Source organism: Ciconia boyciana, chromosome 1 (assembly GCF_034638445.1).
Source record: "Ciconia boyciana chromosome 1, ASM3463844v1, whole genome shotgun sequence".
NCBI lineage: Eukaryota > Metazoa > Chordata > Aves > Ciconiiformes > Ciconiidae > Ciconia > Ciconia boyciana.
In genome coordinates, this window is record NC_132934.1 from 132413205 (window position 1) to 132428354 (window position 15150).

At 39.2% G+C, this 15150-nt stretch overlaps 1 protein-coding gene across 1 annotated transcript in view; it reads right to left on the reverse strand.

Moving 5' to 3' along the window:
- Positions 1 to 15150, reverse strand: part of PHEX (phosphate regulating endopeptidase X-linked) — a 116165-nt gene that overhangs the window by 10817 nt on the left and 90198 nt on the right. The window contains exons 16-18 of the mRNA XM_072848910.1: positions 7613 to 7667; positions 4309 to 4376; positions 2099 to 2229 (exon numbers count right to left, since the gene is read on the reverse strand). Of these exons, the coding sequence (XP_072705011.1) occupies positions 2099 to 2229; positions 4309 to 4376; positions 7613 to 7667 (254 nt within the window). The remainder of the gene's footprint in view (positions 1 to 2098; positions 2230 to 4308; positions 4377 to 7612; positions 7668 to 15150) is intronic.

Below are 15150 nucleotides of genomic sequence, written 5' to 3' on the forward strand. Positions count from 1 at the left end.
GAAGTATTTAAAAGTACTGGAAGTATTTAAAAGACGTTTGGATGAGGTGCTTATGGACATGGTATAGTGGTGGTCTTGGTAGTGTTAGGTTTACGGTTGGACTCAGTGATCTTAAAGGTCTTTTCCAACCTGTCCGATTCTGTGATTCTGTGAAGTTCACCCCTTTCCTGCCAGCACTCCCTCCCCTCAGGAGCCTAGAGACGGAGGTGGGAGAGAGGTTTTTAGGAGAAAAGATGCTGGGACACCAGGGAATATGCACACACATCATCTGGCTTTTTTTCTGGTCTACCTACTCATACATTTTTCTTGCAGTGGGCTTGTGAAGTAGACTGATTTAGAGCTTAAGATGAGAGTAACCTAGCAGTGGCATTTGGGCTATAGGTCATTTTAATAAGTGGAAGAAGTCTTTCTGCTGATCTCAGGCAGCTCTGGGTCAGGTATCTGAGAGTACTCTGTGCAGACAGTTCGTGACAAGGCTCAGGGACCATGATAAGTCCTTATTTGATCAGATGACATTATGTGATTACTGCACTCTGAAGCTATTTCTATATCCACTTTTTCTTTCATTACACTTCTTTTCTGGAGATATTTTTATTGTAAACTGAATGAGAAAGAAGAAGAGTAAATAGGTTTCTTGATCTATGTAAAATATTTGCACAGGGGTAAAAAACCTGCAGAATGTACAAATATTGATGCAAATGACAGGCCAAAAAAAGCTCTTTGCATGATTAGCTCTTCATTCAGAAGCTATAAAATATGGCAGAAAATATCAAGATTCTTCTTCTATCATCTAAAAAGTGCTTTAGGTTATCCCACAGAAATAGGAGGAAAAAGCCTTACAGATGACAAGGCTGTGGGTAACAGGATCTCTCTAGTAAGCCCATCCATGGACTTCAAAGGCAATAGCTACACGGGAGGGAAATTCAGATCTACCCCATCTCAAGAGACACCGTAGAAGGTAAAGGAGATGGCCAAGCCGATGGCAGGACCATGGAAAGGACTCAGTCACATCCTTGGGAAAGGTTTTAATGACCTTCAAGTGATGCTTTTGTATTGACGGTTTTTGTCCTACAGATATTTAGGAATGAGCCTGAGAATTTTCATTTGTAAATTAGCTTATATGAAGTACTTCAAGTATGAGTTGTTGGACTGCAGACTGGACTACAACATGGCCTTGTTATCTCTGAGACTAATACAAACAGCCCAGGGAAAGTGTTAAAATTATTGCTAAGCATTCAATGTAACCTCTCTATTCTTAAAAGGCAAAGACGTAATTGTACTTCTGATTCTAAAATGTAAGTAGAGGTGGTAGAATTGAGTAGGGATGGGGTATATGTTTTATCCTGAAAATTAAGATTAAAATCATGTCCCAGCCAACGTTACTGGAATTTTAGCTATTGATTTCAGAAGGTCTGGGATTTATCCTATTTATCCTTCATTTTGGACACTTACATAATGTGCACATTTTCAGGGAAGCCCATAACTCTGATAGACAATGAAACAGAAACCATTCCCTTGCACTTTCTTTCTCACTCCTTTTCTATGAGCTACTGCTATCATACTCCCTTCATTTGAGATACAAATTGGGTCTGCATGCACACGTGGAGGAAATAGCAAGAGTTGAATGTGAAATAAAGTTCGGTTTATGCATCCATTTTATAGCTGTAATAAATAACAGGCAGAATTGCTAAAGGAATCTATAAAACATGCTATTATATTCTTCTTTTTAAAAAGAGTGGCTGCTCAGTTTTCATTATGGAACTCATCTTGAGAAGACATTTAACATGCTCACAGTAATTAGACAGGCCCTGCTGAGTGGCTTCATCCTCTTCCTCTAATTCCAATACGATGTGATTAGGAGAAGTGGTTTAACCCTGTCACCAGGATGTGGGTAGTGGTATTTGACTGGACTAATCAAATCTGACAGACAATTTTTATCACAATTATTCACTTCAAAAAATGATTTGTTGTGAGAAATGAAGTTGGTAGCCTAGCCTAATATCCCAATATGTTGGGATTTATAAAAAGATAACTTAAAAAAAAACCAACCCAAAACTTCTAAGGCACCACTGCTTTCAGTCATTGGTGTTTTACATACATGTAAGCCAGCTCTCTTCCAGTAGTAATTGCTGTATTGATTAATCATGCATTTTGTTTTCTCTTTAAACTTTTCTTCAGAGTCAGTTGTCCACCAAGGGTCTAAATTTCCATTTTTGTCATATTTCCGACCTTAGAAAAGAAAGAAAGAAAACAAATGTTTTTGTAGGAGAAAACCCCATACTTTTCCAGTTTTGGAATCTATCACCTGCACAGAAATGAGAGGTGAATGTACTCATGCAAGTGTGTGTACAAAATAGATAAGACCAGTGAGCAAAATCTTGAACCCGCTCAAGTCAGTGGTGAAAAACTGGCATTCTATTTATTGTAATAATTTCCATTTTCAGAAAAAAATAGCAATGACTAATGAGTGCTATAGTACATTTTATAATTACATAATGTAAGAGGCATATGAGCTTTCTTGTAAGTATAATTGTGAGTATTTTTCATCCTCAGCCGATATGTCTTTGATTCTGCAAACCTGATGATAACTAATTTATTATTAATTAATTATACACTTGACCAGAAAAAAGTCAATTTCATGGAAACTTCAGAAGTTTCCATTTTTTGCCTTGGAGCAAAACCAGAACTTTTGAACCCTATTCATGGAAGCAAGGAGAATACATACATCCCATTCCCCTGTCTGATGGTTACAGCCATGGCTTGTGGAAGATTCAGCCTCAGGTCCCTGCTCCATCTCATTTGTAGGAGAGTATCTAATCTCCATCATGTCTCCAGCCAGTCAGAGAGGAACCTAAGATTTGCTTCCCTAAGAAGACCAGCCACGATCTCTTGCCCAGGCTCTTACCTTCCAAATATAGAAATAAATAAGTCTCTAGGGAATTTGTCATCTTGAACAAGACAACACACAGGGAAAAAATAAAGAAATAAAAAGATGAAAGAAAACATCTTCAGTACTTGGTATCATGTCTACCGGCTGCTCCCTACCTCTCTTTCCTGCAGTCATAACAAAGAATTAAATCACAGAGCAAGGTTGCATCCACATGGTCAACTAAACCTGCTCTCAAAAAAAGTCCTAACATGTCTTGTGTCTACCTTTCTGCAACAAAAGACTATATAAGACCTGACTGCGAGACTTTTAGGAACAGGGGGTCAGCACTGAAGACTAAGTCTGCAGTGTGTCTACGTCACACTGCAGGGTGGAAAAATCAGGTGGTACTCAAGTGCTGTAATATCCTCTGTAGCAGGGTCTTTTAACCATGCTATGCTCAAATGAAGGTCAGTTCCAAAAGCCAAGTTTATCAAATCAAACTATCGACTCAAATACACAGATGTACCTGCTACATCATAACCTGTGTGATATGGAAGTGGTAGGGCAGATGGGAGTTTATGAAGAAATATTTTGCCATTCAGGAGTGTTTGCTTACGCAAAATGTTGCGGAGCAGTGCCAACAGGATACAGGTTTCTTAAAAGGTATTCAGAATAACGCAACATAAGCAACCTAACTTTAGTTAGGCAGTGAGCTAGACACCTGCTTTTCCTTAAACTCCCTATAGTTTCAGTGGAAAGAGGTTTCTCTAGACAGTGAGTTAGAGCGGGATGTCAGTCAGACACTCAGAATTGCTCCCTGGAGAAGGAGGTTTGTGTTTCTCTCTCTCTCCCCACCTCTCTCTCAGGAGCCCGATTTTAAAAAGCACTTTACTGAGACAGCCAAAGTTAGATGGTGGCAACGCCCCACTCTACCCCGGTTTTCAGGACAGTTAGTTTGACATTTTCAGACCATTTCTTCTTTCTTGCTTTCTTTTTTTTTTTAATATTTTGCAATACGTTTTCTGTTCCACGTTTGTTCCAGTGTTGTATTTTAGTATTTGTACGTAATTGTCTTTTGAAAAAACTCCAAACTGAAATGAAAAGTTTTCTTGGAAGTCATTTTTATCAATCAGAAGTTATCCCTTTGCTCTTCCCACTCCCCCCAACCAGGATTTTCTGAATCTGTTGTTGAGTTAGTTTCCATTCAAAATAAACAGAAAGTGTCAAACTTGTGGTATTCTTTACCAAACAAAATCTGGTTCAGACAAGAAAGATTGTATGTAAATAAAGAAAAAAATACAACTTTATATTTTTTTTCACACAATTCAGCATTGTTAAGAAACAAAACAATAAAAATGCTAACGCATATACAAGTCAGCTTTCTAATCTGTCAACTCTGTTTAAAAAAAAAAGTTGTCAACATATGGAGAAATACTCACCATTGCTATCAAATCCATGAGTAAACTCGTGGCCAACGATTACTCCTATGGCACCATAGCTTAATGACCTGTAACACAAAGAGCAGTTTCCTCAGAAAGTGTCCACACTCATGAGCATCAAAGGACAGTAGACAGAAGATTCAAACAGATTTCTACCTCAGGAAGGCTCATTATTTATTTAGACTGGCAGTGGGGTGGGAAATGGGACTAAAAATTGTACCTGCACAATTTTGACTTAAATTTGTTGAAAGTCTGAATGTTAAACTCTTACTTGTTTAAAAACAACCTTTAATATAAAACTTTAAAAAGCATTGTGATGGTTCACTCTTCTAACCAAACCTCTTATTAGCATCATACGAGCTCCAAAATGTCTCCTTCAGCTGACTGCATTGTGTATATTCTAACTGAAAACAGGACAAAATTATAGGTGAAATTACTCTTTTAGCATCATCATGAAAAAAGAATAGATCAAAGACTGAAATTAGGTTCCGTAATGCCAGCTGCAATCATTCTTCACTGGCATGCAACAAACAGACTTGCAAATGACTGACTCTACTTTATAAAGCGTTAAACAGATCTCCCTTCCATTATAAAAAGAGAGGTCATACAATTTCTTTGTACCTGCACAGGAATAGGACATGATCTACAGTCAGTTCTAATACACCTGAGAACCAGAATAGAAAGAAATATTTTGTGTTCCTGATTGACAATTAATTACATTTTCCTTGTTATGTCCAAATAAACATGCATCTGGGAGAAATAGGGATGAAAGTGAGAAAGGTTCAGGGCTTTTTTATATCAAATGCTATGGATATTGCAGGGGGAAATTGATGTACTAAATGCATCTTTCATTTGGTAAGTTGTTCTTTGTGATTTTAATTATTTCAGCTATTGAGATGCCATACTTCAAAGTAGCTTATAGTATTTCTAACACATTGTATTGAAACAGGAGAAAGGCAGAGGGGTTTGAAGTAACATGTTATTACTGGACCTAATGATCCATAGCACGCTAATTGCTCATCTCAGTCATGGCCAAAAAGTATTATATGATTTAATTCCCCCTGCTCCCATGACAATTCTTCACTTTGTTTTTTTCTTTCCTGAAAGGTAATTTGCATGTGATAAAATCTTCCCTACTGTTCCCCCCCCCCAAGTACTATTTCAAACCTTCACTAAAAAATGCTGATTAAAATTATACATTTCAGCTATGGAAATATCATCCTTTTGTGTGACAAATTTGTAATCCTGTGTAGCACACAGTGATAATTATCCATACTAAATGTACTGTATTAGACTTGTTTTCCACATCTGAAGTAAAGTGGTTATACAGGATCTTTTGCAGCTGGAGAAGTATAAAAAGAGTGGCACAAAACATGTAAAGAGGTCAAGAACAACCAATAAGCCCTATTACTAAATACATCTTATTTTTCCTCTAAGGTTCTTGGTCACCGTGAGTGGCAGGGACAAAGAACAGGTTGGTGCCTGGGCACTCCTAGGGCTTTCCCCAGCTGCAAAAGATGGGGTGAAGGTTGGGGTGAAGTTTGGCCTTTGCTTCTGTGAACACCCTTCAGCATTTTGTCCAGCTCAACAACGTTTTGCCAGAAACGCTCCCAGCTCTGTTCATGCTCTTCACTTCTGGGGCACAGCTGGACAGAGGTGGAGGGGATTAGGTGCAGCCCAACAGATACTATATCAGAGGGGAACTTTCTGGGACTGGGGAGGCTCAGAGGACTGTACGGAAGCTACCAACTCAGGTAGTTTGAAGTCTCTATTTCAATATATCTGTCACTGAAGACTTGTAACTATGAATGATGGCATTTGAATGGTATTTTATTTCATGTACTGAGAAGTAAAGTGATAACTTAACTTACCTTTATGCGAATAGATACAACTGTTTTATAGTGGTTATGCTGGAACTGGACAATAAAACACCACTAAATGTTAAATATTTGCTAAATCAGTTTTCCAGCAAGTGCTGATGACTTTTTGATGATTTTTCTGTTCCAGTGCCATGTACTGTTTCTTTTAAGCAGACTGAAAACAGATCCAGAATATTTCAAGGACAAAAGCAGTCTGTTGTCTGATATAAAACAGCTACATTTGTTTACTAAATTTCATTTTGATACGTACTCAAGCAAAACCAATTTAAGCTAAGGTAACCTTTAAAGAAGAGAAATGAGCAAAGTATAATTCTTTGAAAGAACCACAATTTTATCGCTATGGCAGAAGGTCAGGGTACAGAGAAATCTCTTCAGAAAGCAAAGCTGGAAACAGGTCTGCAATAACCACAGCAGAAAATAAGTTCACCTTAACAAGAAAGGACTTTCTTCTATCCCCAATTACCACTTGGAAAGTCACCTGGCTCATAAGAATTCTCTTTGAATGCAAATTCATTTGTTCCTAAATTGAATGTGTCTCTCTACGTATATTGCCAAATTTCCTGTTTACAAGGACACATCCAGATTGGAAGATGGCAAATCCAAAATGTTCTAAAAGTTTGATTTTTTTTTAAACAAAGATTTATTAAGGATATGTTTCACCAGTAACTGGCTTTATATAACTGCAAAATAACTTTCAGAAACTGCCGTCAGAAACTTTTCATGGTCTTATCCTGCCCTAAAATAGAAAGTTATTGAACTGCACAAAAGCAGTGATCTTTCAAAATTAAATATATGTGACCTATAATTACTCTTCCTCAGCTACAATAGCACATGGGCCTGCTCAGGCAATCATTTATGTGCATGGAGATATTCTCATGCACCTCAATAGGCACAGGCGAAGGCCCACTGTTAATCTTAGATATTAGCAGAAAGTGAACAATAAACTGATAACAAATGGCTTCTCAGGGTATTCACTTCTGTTCAGGAAGTGTTAGTTACCTGATGTACAATTCTTTTTAATACCTGCCATGTGCACACTGCTGCATCTGCATGCTATAGCATTGAAACACTTCCACTCAGGTGCACTTAATTAGCAATTCCTGTGAGAAATCAGTCATCAGTTTAAGACAACAGCAACACATACAGCTCCCAAGGGTAAGAAAAGTTATCGCACAAAGCAGCAGTTTTCGAAGTCTGTTTTTTTCAATAATAAAAGCAGGATGCAGCAGGGAGGAACACACAACCCAAGGACCAAGCTTTCCCTACAGAAGAACAGCACAGTATTCCTGTGCACTACCTGTTGGTCATCTTCAGCAGTGTGGCCTTCTTCTCCATGCCCTCTTCTTTGTCTATATGTATTTCCAATACCTTTCCCTGTTATGCCTCATTTCCAGGTGTATGAGATTCCCTGGTGCAGTACTTACCTAGGATACTCTGTTCCCCAAAAGAAAGGCTTTTGCAGTTCTCCTGCTGGGAATCCTGCAAGAGCAAAAACAATAATAGTGACATCCCTAGTTCAGTACAGCTGAATAACAGTCACAAGGCCCAAGGGTTTGGATTTTATAACCTTTTTTGTTTAGTTTCAGAAGGTTTTGCTAGAGGAGCTTTCCCTCAGGTGGTAGTTTCAGAATGCAGTAGAGGATCTTTGAGAAGAAGCAGAGCTCCTCCCTCCTTCAGGACCACAATGGCAACAAGATGCTGCGCTGCAAGAATTTTCTTCCATGGCTACAAGCATGTCTGTGTGTGTAAGTGCATGTGTTCTTGTGAAAAAAATACCTAGTGTTTCCTGTGAAGAAAACTGTTGGATTGCCCTCAGATGTGTTGACAGATCAACAGACAATATATAGGTAAAATGCAACAAGAATTCAGGAAGTGTTAGCTTAGTGAGGCTTCAGTGCAGCAAGAGACATATGAAAGTGATAAAATGTAAGCCTAATTCTATATAGTCTATAAAAATCAAAGGTAAGTGAACATACTTAGGCACTTTGGTAAAGGAAAGCTGTACACTATTAATGCTGTAGAGTCAGTCTATCTACAGGAATTACCTGTCTGCTTCTGGTAGACGAACTAGTCGCCAAAAACCTGACAAAGGAGACACTCTAGTGAGTGATGATCTACTGATGTTGCACACAGGAACCAAAATAGTTCCTCAAATTCAAAGTCACAGGTCCATTTCTAATTCCCGGATGACATTTCAGTGCCACGATTCTGAAGGCAGCGGAGCTGAACGTGGTAACAGTTTAACAGCCCAAAGAACTGCTAAATAAAACAGACACCTATGGTCAAAGTTTTTATATGCTGGTGAAAAGTGTCATTCTTCCAGGCCCAAATGTGGAATTTTCTGTCTCGTGTCACGAATTCCCATCTATAAAGCACGGGCATACACCTACTTTGAAGGTTACCCCACACGGACATCACGTTGTCAAGGAAGAATCAGTTTCCTCGGGTGATTTGCTTGTTTTCTCAGGAACCTCTGCTTCAGGTTATGGGTGTCTCTCCAAGAAATCACCTGGCCACTCAGATCAAAACAAAAACCACATTCACTTGATTCTAACCCTATTCAGTTTTTTGTTGATAGATAGGGCATGGATTTCTTTATATCTGAGATAAATTATCAGGCAAGATTTTTGTCCTTTCCTTACAAAGTCTTTAAAGACAATATGCTGAGCATAATTCATGTTAAATGATGTGGTGGGTGTCATGTCCTCCTGGCCTGCCCATCTGCTTTTTTCCGCTGCTCCTCTCTGGCTGCCTTGACTACCTATTTGCAATTAGCTTATAAAAAGTGTGGTTTTCAAACTTATTTTCTGAGTGTTTTTTTCTCTTACTTCTCCAGATGCTGTTTTGTTGTTTCAAGCATGTAATCATTTGCCTTTCCAGTGCTACAAAACACAATTGTACCAATGTCAAGGACAAAGTTTTCCCCATCTAACTCTCTTTGCCTCCCAGTGCACACAGAAGAGTATTTACTATGTACGTTTTTAAACATCTCACAGCAATGGTACACTCACGCAACTTGATGAGAATTGCTTATTAGTACACTAAATTAAGAGCTGATATTAAGAGCTGGAAATCTAGTCTGAACTACATTGCCTGGTTCCTTCCAAATATTGAACCTCAGGAAAGGTTTTTGGACATGCCAAAGAGACCATTTAATGAAGGAATCATTAGAGTCCACTAATCCTGAATGATCCTCTCCCCCCAATAGCAGATGAGAGGAACTGTGGCCAAAATGAACAAATGAGCCCATACTGAAGATGGCATGAACCGAGGTAGCACAGTCACCCCACAAATCATGTTTAGGGATCACACAATCCTGTGTGCCTGTCACGGCACCAAGAAGCTATCAAGATCTTGTAAGGAGCTGCAATTATTTTGTCCAGGTATAGACTTGTGTAGTGAATTTGCATTTGTCTGTGTGCCAGGTAGAGGCAATATACATTATTTACAGTAAGCTAGGTGCAAACCTTCACTCAGGCTCATCCATCTAAGAAATATAATCTAAGGGTGTCTTCATAGGACATTGCTGAAACACAGTCAGATGTGAGATAAGCCATGAGATAAAGTTTTCACTGAAAAAGTCATGTGAATGAACAGGAAGAAGCTCCAATCCTGAATCCATACAACAGGTTGATAATTATTTTACTCAAAGTCAGGATCCATTTTAGGTAAGACATGCCTGAGCACAGAGCTTGTTGAAGGAGTGGTTTCTGCTTCTGGGCAGCTGCGTGAAACACCTTTGTAGTTTGACTGCACTAAAGGAAGCTTAGGAAGTATTTTCAGGCCAAAGCAGAGTCAGAAGCCAATAGAATGTGACACACATTTAGGAAAAACTCTGGGAACTGGAATGTATTACCCACAATAGGATTTTTTTTTTTTTTTTTTTAGAAAAAATATTACCTAGTTTTGAATGTGATTCTTGGGCAGCTAGTAAAGCAAAGGTGTCCTGTTCTCCAGAGATTAATAGCACTAAATGAGGGAGGGTGCTTGTCCACTATTGCAACACTACAAGGAACAGATTCAGAGTTGGCAACGCAGGGCATCCCTCTGTATGCTATGGCAAGCATCAACCAGATCAGCCTTGGAGGGAACAAGGATAAGAATGTCCTAGACCTAGAATCTCCTTGAAATTACAACAGGAGATAGATCCCCTGACAGTTTCTTATTTTGTGCTGGTTTGAATCCCTCAATTTAGGCAATTCCCTTGTGAAGTGTGTTTGTTGCTTGCTTGGCATATTGTACCTAAAAGAATTAATGACAAAACTCAGAGAGCTCATAGTAGGCTGTAGAAGCAATAAATACTGATGGGATTATTTATATGCCACTAGAGTTCAAGCAAGCAAAGCACTGATCTGGAGGAGTAAGTCTGCCAGACTTCAGAGAGTTTCACATCTGAAGGAATGGATACAGGCACTAGGAAGGTACTTTAAGCTAACACTTCCCCATAAATTTAGCCTGTAGTGCATCTTTTCATGCTTTCTCCTTCTACACAGTCCCAGAAGAGGGATATGGGCTGAAAGCCTCTCTCTCCCTGTACACTTTATTGCTAGTGCAGGCTCAGAGCCTACACTCAAGGCCATTATTTACCAACAACACATGGAAAGAAAACTGTGTTGTCTTATTACAGACCCCACACAAACCTATCTGCCATATGTAGGACCTGGACTTGCAGAATCTGCCTTGCCTACCTTCTTACAACCTACCTACTTTTGGAGCAATGTCACGGGACTGCAGCATCATTCTGAGATAGGCACTGGTGTCACATGCCACATGAGCACTGGAGGTCTGTGGACAGCTGAGTTCAAGCTGCCACAGAACAGCACTGATACCCTACATCCATGCATCTTACAGGTGGCAAGGTGGGACAGCCAGGCTAGATCATCTTCCAGATGGACTTTGTGCCACCGATCACAACACTTTAGAGCACAGCAGTTCTGATCACAGCCCTTTAAGCCCAGTAGTTTAACCAGTTTTCAGTCCACCTGACTATCCACTTGTCTAGCCCATTCTTCAGTAGTATTTGAGAATGTTATGGGAGACAGTGCTGAAAGATTTGCTAAAGTCAAGATGAATCACATTCACGGCTCTCCCCTCACCCACCGAGCTAGTCATCTCATCACAGAAGGCTGGTCAAGGAAACTGTTTCCAGGATTTACTCCACCATGTACACAGGGACTGATGTGAGGCTGACCAGCTTGTAGTTCCCTGCATCTTTCTTCCTGAAGATAGGAGTGACATTTGCTTTCTTCCAGTCCTCAGGAACATCCCCCAATCACCACAACCTTTCAAAGATAATCAAGAGTGGCCTCACAATGATGTCAGCCAGCTCCTTCAGCACTTGTAGGTGGACCCTGTCAGAGCCCATGGGCTTGCGTCTGCCCAGTCTGTTTAAATATTCCCTAACCTTCTCCTCCTCCAGTGAGGGTAAGTCTCCTTGCTCCAGACTTCCCCTCTGGTCTCAAGTGCCTGGCATCCCTGAAAGCCAGTCTTGCCAGTAAAGACTGAGGCAACGAAGGCATTGAGTACCTTGGCCTTTTCCATGTCATTTGTCTCCAGGTCCCCTGCTCCCATTCAGCAGTGGGACCACATTTTCCGTAGACTTTCTTCTGTTGCTGCTACACTTGCAGAAATGTTTCTTGTTGCCCTTCACATCCCTCAACGGATTCATCTCCTTTAGGCTTTAGCTTTCCTAACCCCTGTGTCTGGACCCTTGAACAGTGAACCTTTGCTGAACTTTCCTCTTACTCACCTTAGTGGTCTGGAATACAGGGGCATTTCAAGCAGTGGAGTACATCTGGCTTACTTCAAATATTTCAACCCTGAATTTATGCTGATCTTGAAGCTCTGACAGCACTCTACCTGCACAGGACTACTTTTAACTTAATTGAAGGCTTCTAGCTTCATTTTATCCATTATATCAATTTTCAGCCTCTCTCTGCAGCAAGGTGCTATAAAGTTTCTTAGAATGTATTTCAAATTTGAAACAATTGGGGTTTTTTTCACTTTTACAGGGGCTTTACTGCCATTAATGAATCCATTTACCAGCTAATACCTTTATGGTATTAGTATACACATTTTGCAGATGAATGCCCTGAGACTCAGTGTAATATTGTTACTTCACCGAGGAGACACAAGCAATCACATTTCATCTGATAGTTCACTGAAACGATGCAGACCGATAATGGATGAAGTAAACTAAAAACACATGAGATAGCTCACCAAATTGCGAAGAAATTTGGAGTTCAAATCTAAATATGAATTCAAATTCTATAGTTCAATTGCATTAGTCAGTTACATTGCATGATATTTTTAACTGAGGAAGACAAGATCTGCTAAAGCCTTATTCCAAGTAGTGCATTTCTAATTTCCAATTATTAGTTGGTTTGTTTAAAGCAACTTCTGACAGGCTAGTGAATCCAGGATGTAAATAGTGGATATGGGAGACAGCTGTGCTAAATTGTAACTGTAACTAATTGTAATTCTGCCGATTCTTGTACTGGCAATTCTCAGATATGTTTAAAAGCTGTAACTTGTTTTTCAAGTGTCATTGAATCAATTCAGATGGAGAGTTTTAAAGGTATAAGATATAAGCAGAAGCCTAACTGCTGGTCAGTAAACAAAGGATATTGAATTCACATAAGGAATTAAACATGAAGATGACTAGGGTGTTGGTTAGTTATCTAAAAACAGCACAAAGGTCAGGATACTTTTGTTTAAAATGGTTCCACAGATTTCTGTTTGGACAGCTGAATCTCTTCCTAGTGCCTTTTGAGATCACTTTACATGTCCTGCTTGGGCTGCAGCTGCCAGTCTTGATGGGCAAGGGTCTTCTGCAAGTTCTCTCTCAGATATGCCAGACATGAGGAAACATATTGGATGCTGTAAAGCATCCCAGACAGCTTTGAGCACCTATATGTAGGTGGTTAGGATCAAACTCTCTGCCATAACATGGACCTGAATTCTCTACTTAATTTCAAGTTTTATCCTGTGGACAGAGGACAGAAAACATAAATTGTGTAAGGGACAGTAACTGTTCCATGTTTTGCATAAGTACAAAGCTTAACTTTCTGAGGAGTAGTGAATAAATTCGTTAACAGATAAAGAGAAGTGATGGTCTTTAAGCAGAGGACTCAGCAGCCTTTGGTTCGATTCTTGACTCAGTTTCTGCTTCACCTGACAAGAGGATCTTTGCTGCTCATGAAAAAGAGAGAACCTAGCATTTCTCAACCTAAGTGGGGCAACGTGAAGAGAAACGTGTGATGGTTTGTGAGGGGCCAAGAAATACTGTATGCTCAGGGACTAGAAAACATGTGAAAATACCTGTTTTTACATGTAACTTTAGTCTTTATTTTTAAAAGGAAACAACTCACTAGATTCCTGTCCTGGTTTTGGCTGGGATAGAGTTAATTTTCTTCCTAGTAGCTAATATAGTGCTGTCTTTTGGATTTAGTATGAGAATAATGTTGATAACACACCGATATTTCAGTTGTTGCTAAGTAATGTTTACACTGGTCAAGGACTTCTCAGCTTCCCATGCTCTGCCAGGTGCACAAGAGGGGAGGGGGCACAGCCAGGACAGTTGATCCAAACTGGCCAAAGGGCTGTTCCATACCATATGGCATCATGCTCAGTATGAAGCTGAAGCTAAACCATGGCAATTCCCCAGAAGAAAAGAAAAGAACAAAGAACCTTTTATTTTATACTTTTATAGAGAAGAATTTTAGGAAGAAATAAAAAATGGATGTAAGGATCATACATCATCTCACTTGTGACTGTAATTGAGTAAAAGAATACTGGTCATTAGTAAACAGGGAAAATTGAAAATGAGGGCTCACTTAAGGACACTAAAGCTTACTTAATAACAGGGCTTAGAAAGTGTTCAGTCCAAATCTGTTATGTTCATTAACCTCCTGGAAACTAACAGCACACTTGAAACTACTTCATCAATAACCTTCCAATTAGTCTAGTTCTTAAGGGAAGAGAAAGTGCCCCTACGTGCAGTCCCCTTGTCCTCCCCCAGCCACAGCACCGTGTGCTGTTTGCCGGCACTTCCCTGGCTCCTGGCAAGTTAAGAGTTCTCCCTTGCAACTCACAGCATCAGCAAGCTGACAGCATCAATATCTGCATGCCGCTTTCTATAAAGATGATACTTATTGGCTAATATGAGTTCTCATCTCTGGTTTTCTCTATGAATGCTAATTTGAACATAATTTTAAAATTCTGTTTTAGATTATATCTTCTTCCTGTAACATGTAATGAAGCCGCTCTCTAAAGAGGCCTCTTGACTTTCACTGGAGAACTGCAGTACAAGCACAAATGACTTAGAAGGAGCATGAGTATAAACTTACAGAGATAGTATCAACAGTAGTTAATTATGCAATACATCTATTCAAGCTTACACCTCATGAGTGTGTTGCTTATATTTGCCTCAGTTCACTGTAAATCTCCCTTTCATTACTGTTCACAACCCACAAACGTTACTTTTTTTAATATACTCTAGAGGCATGCATATTTATACTTGGAAAGAAAATTAAATACACCAAATGTCTAATGAGCAGTTCCCTTCTATCCTTAACATATTAAAGGGCCAATATTTTAGTGCTGTAATGAAATAAAACCTTTTCTTCAACAGAAGTATGCTAGCATACTTTGATCATCATTTGTATCTATTTTCAGCACATATTTGTTGACTGCTGTAGAACTCATCAAAATAAACGGAGTCTTTGGGAAAGTGTTTTTGTGTTCCAATGATGATAATTAAAAAGATAGTATTCACGCTGCTTAGATTATAGGAAGTGTGCTTAGATACCTTTTCGGAATCTAAAGGCAATGATATGTACCTATTGTCCTTGTTAAGTACCTATAAGTAGGGGAAATTGACTAGCAAATACAAAGAAAATTGAAAAATGATTCAAACTAGAATTGAAAAATTATTAACAAACATTAGAAACATGCATGGTTG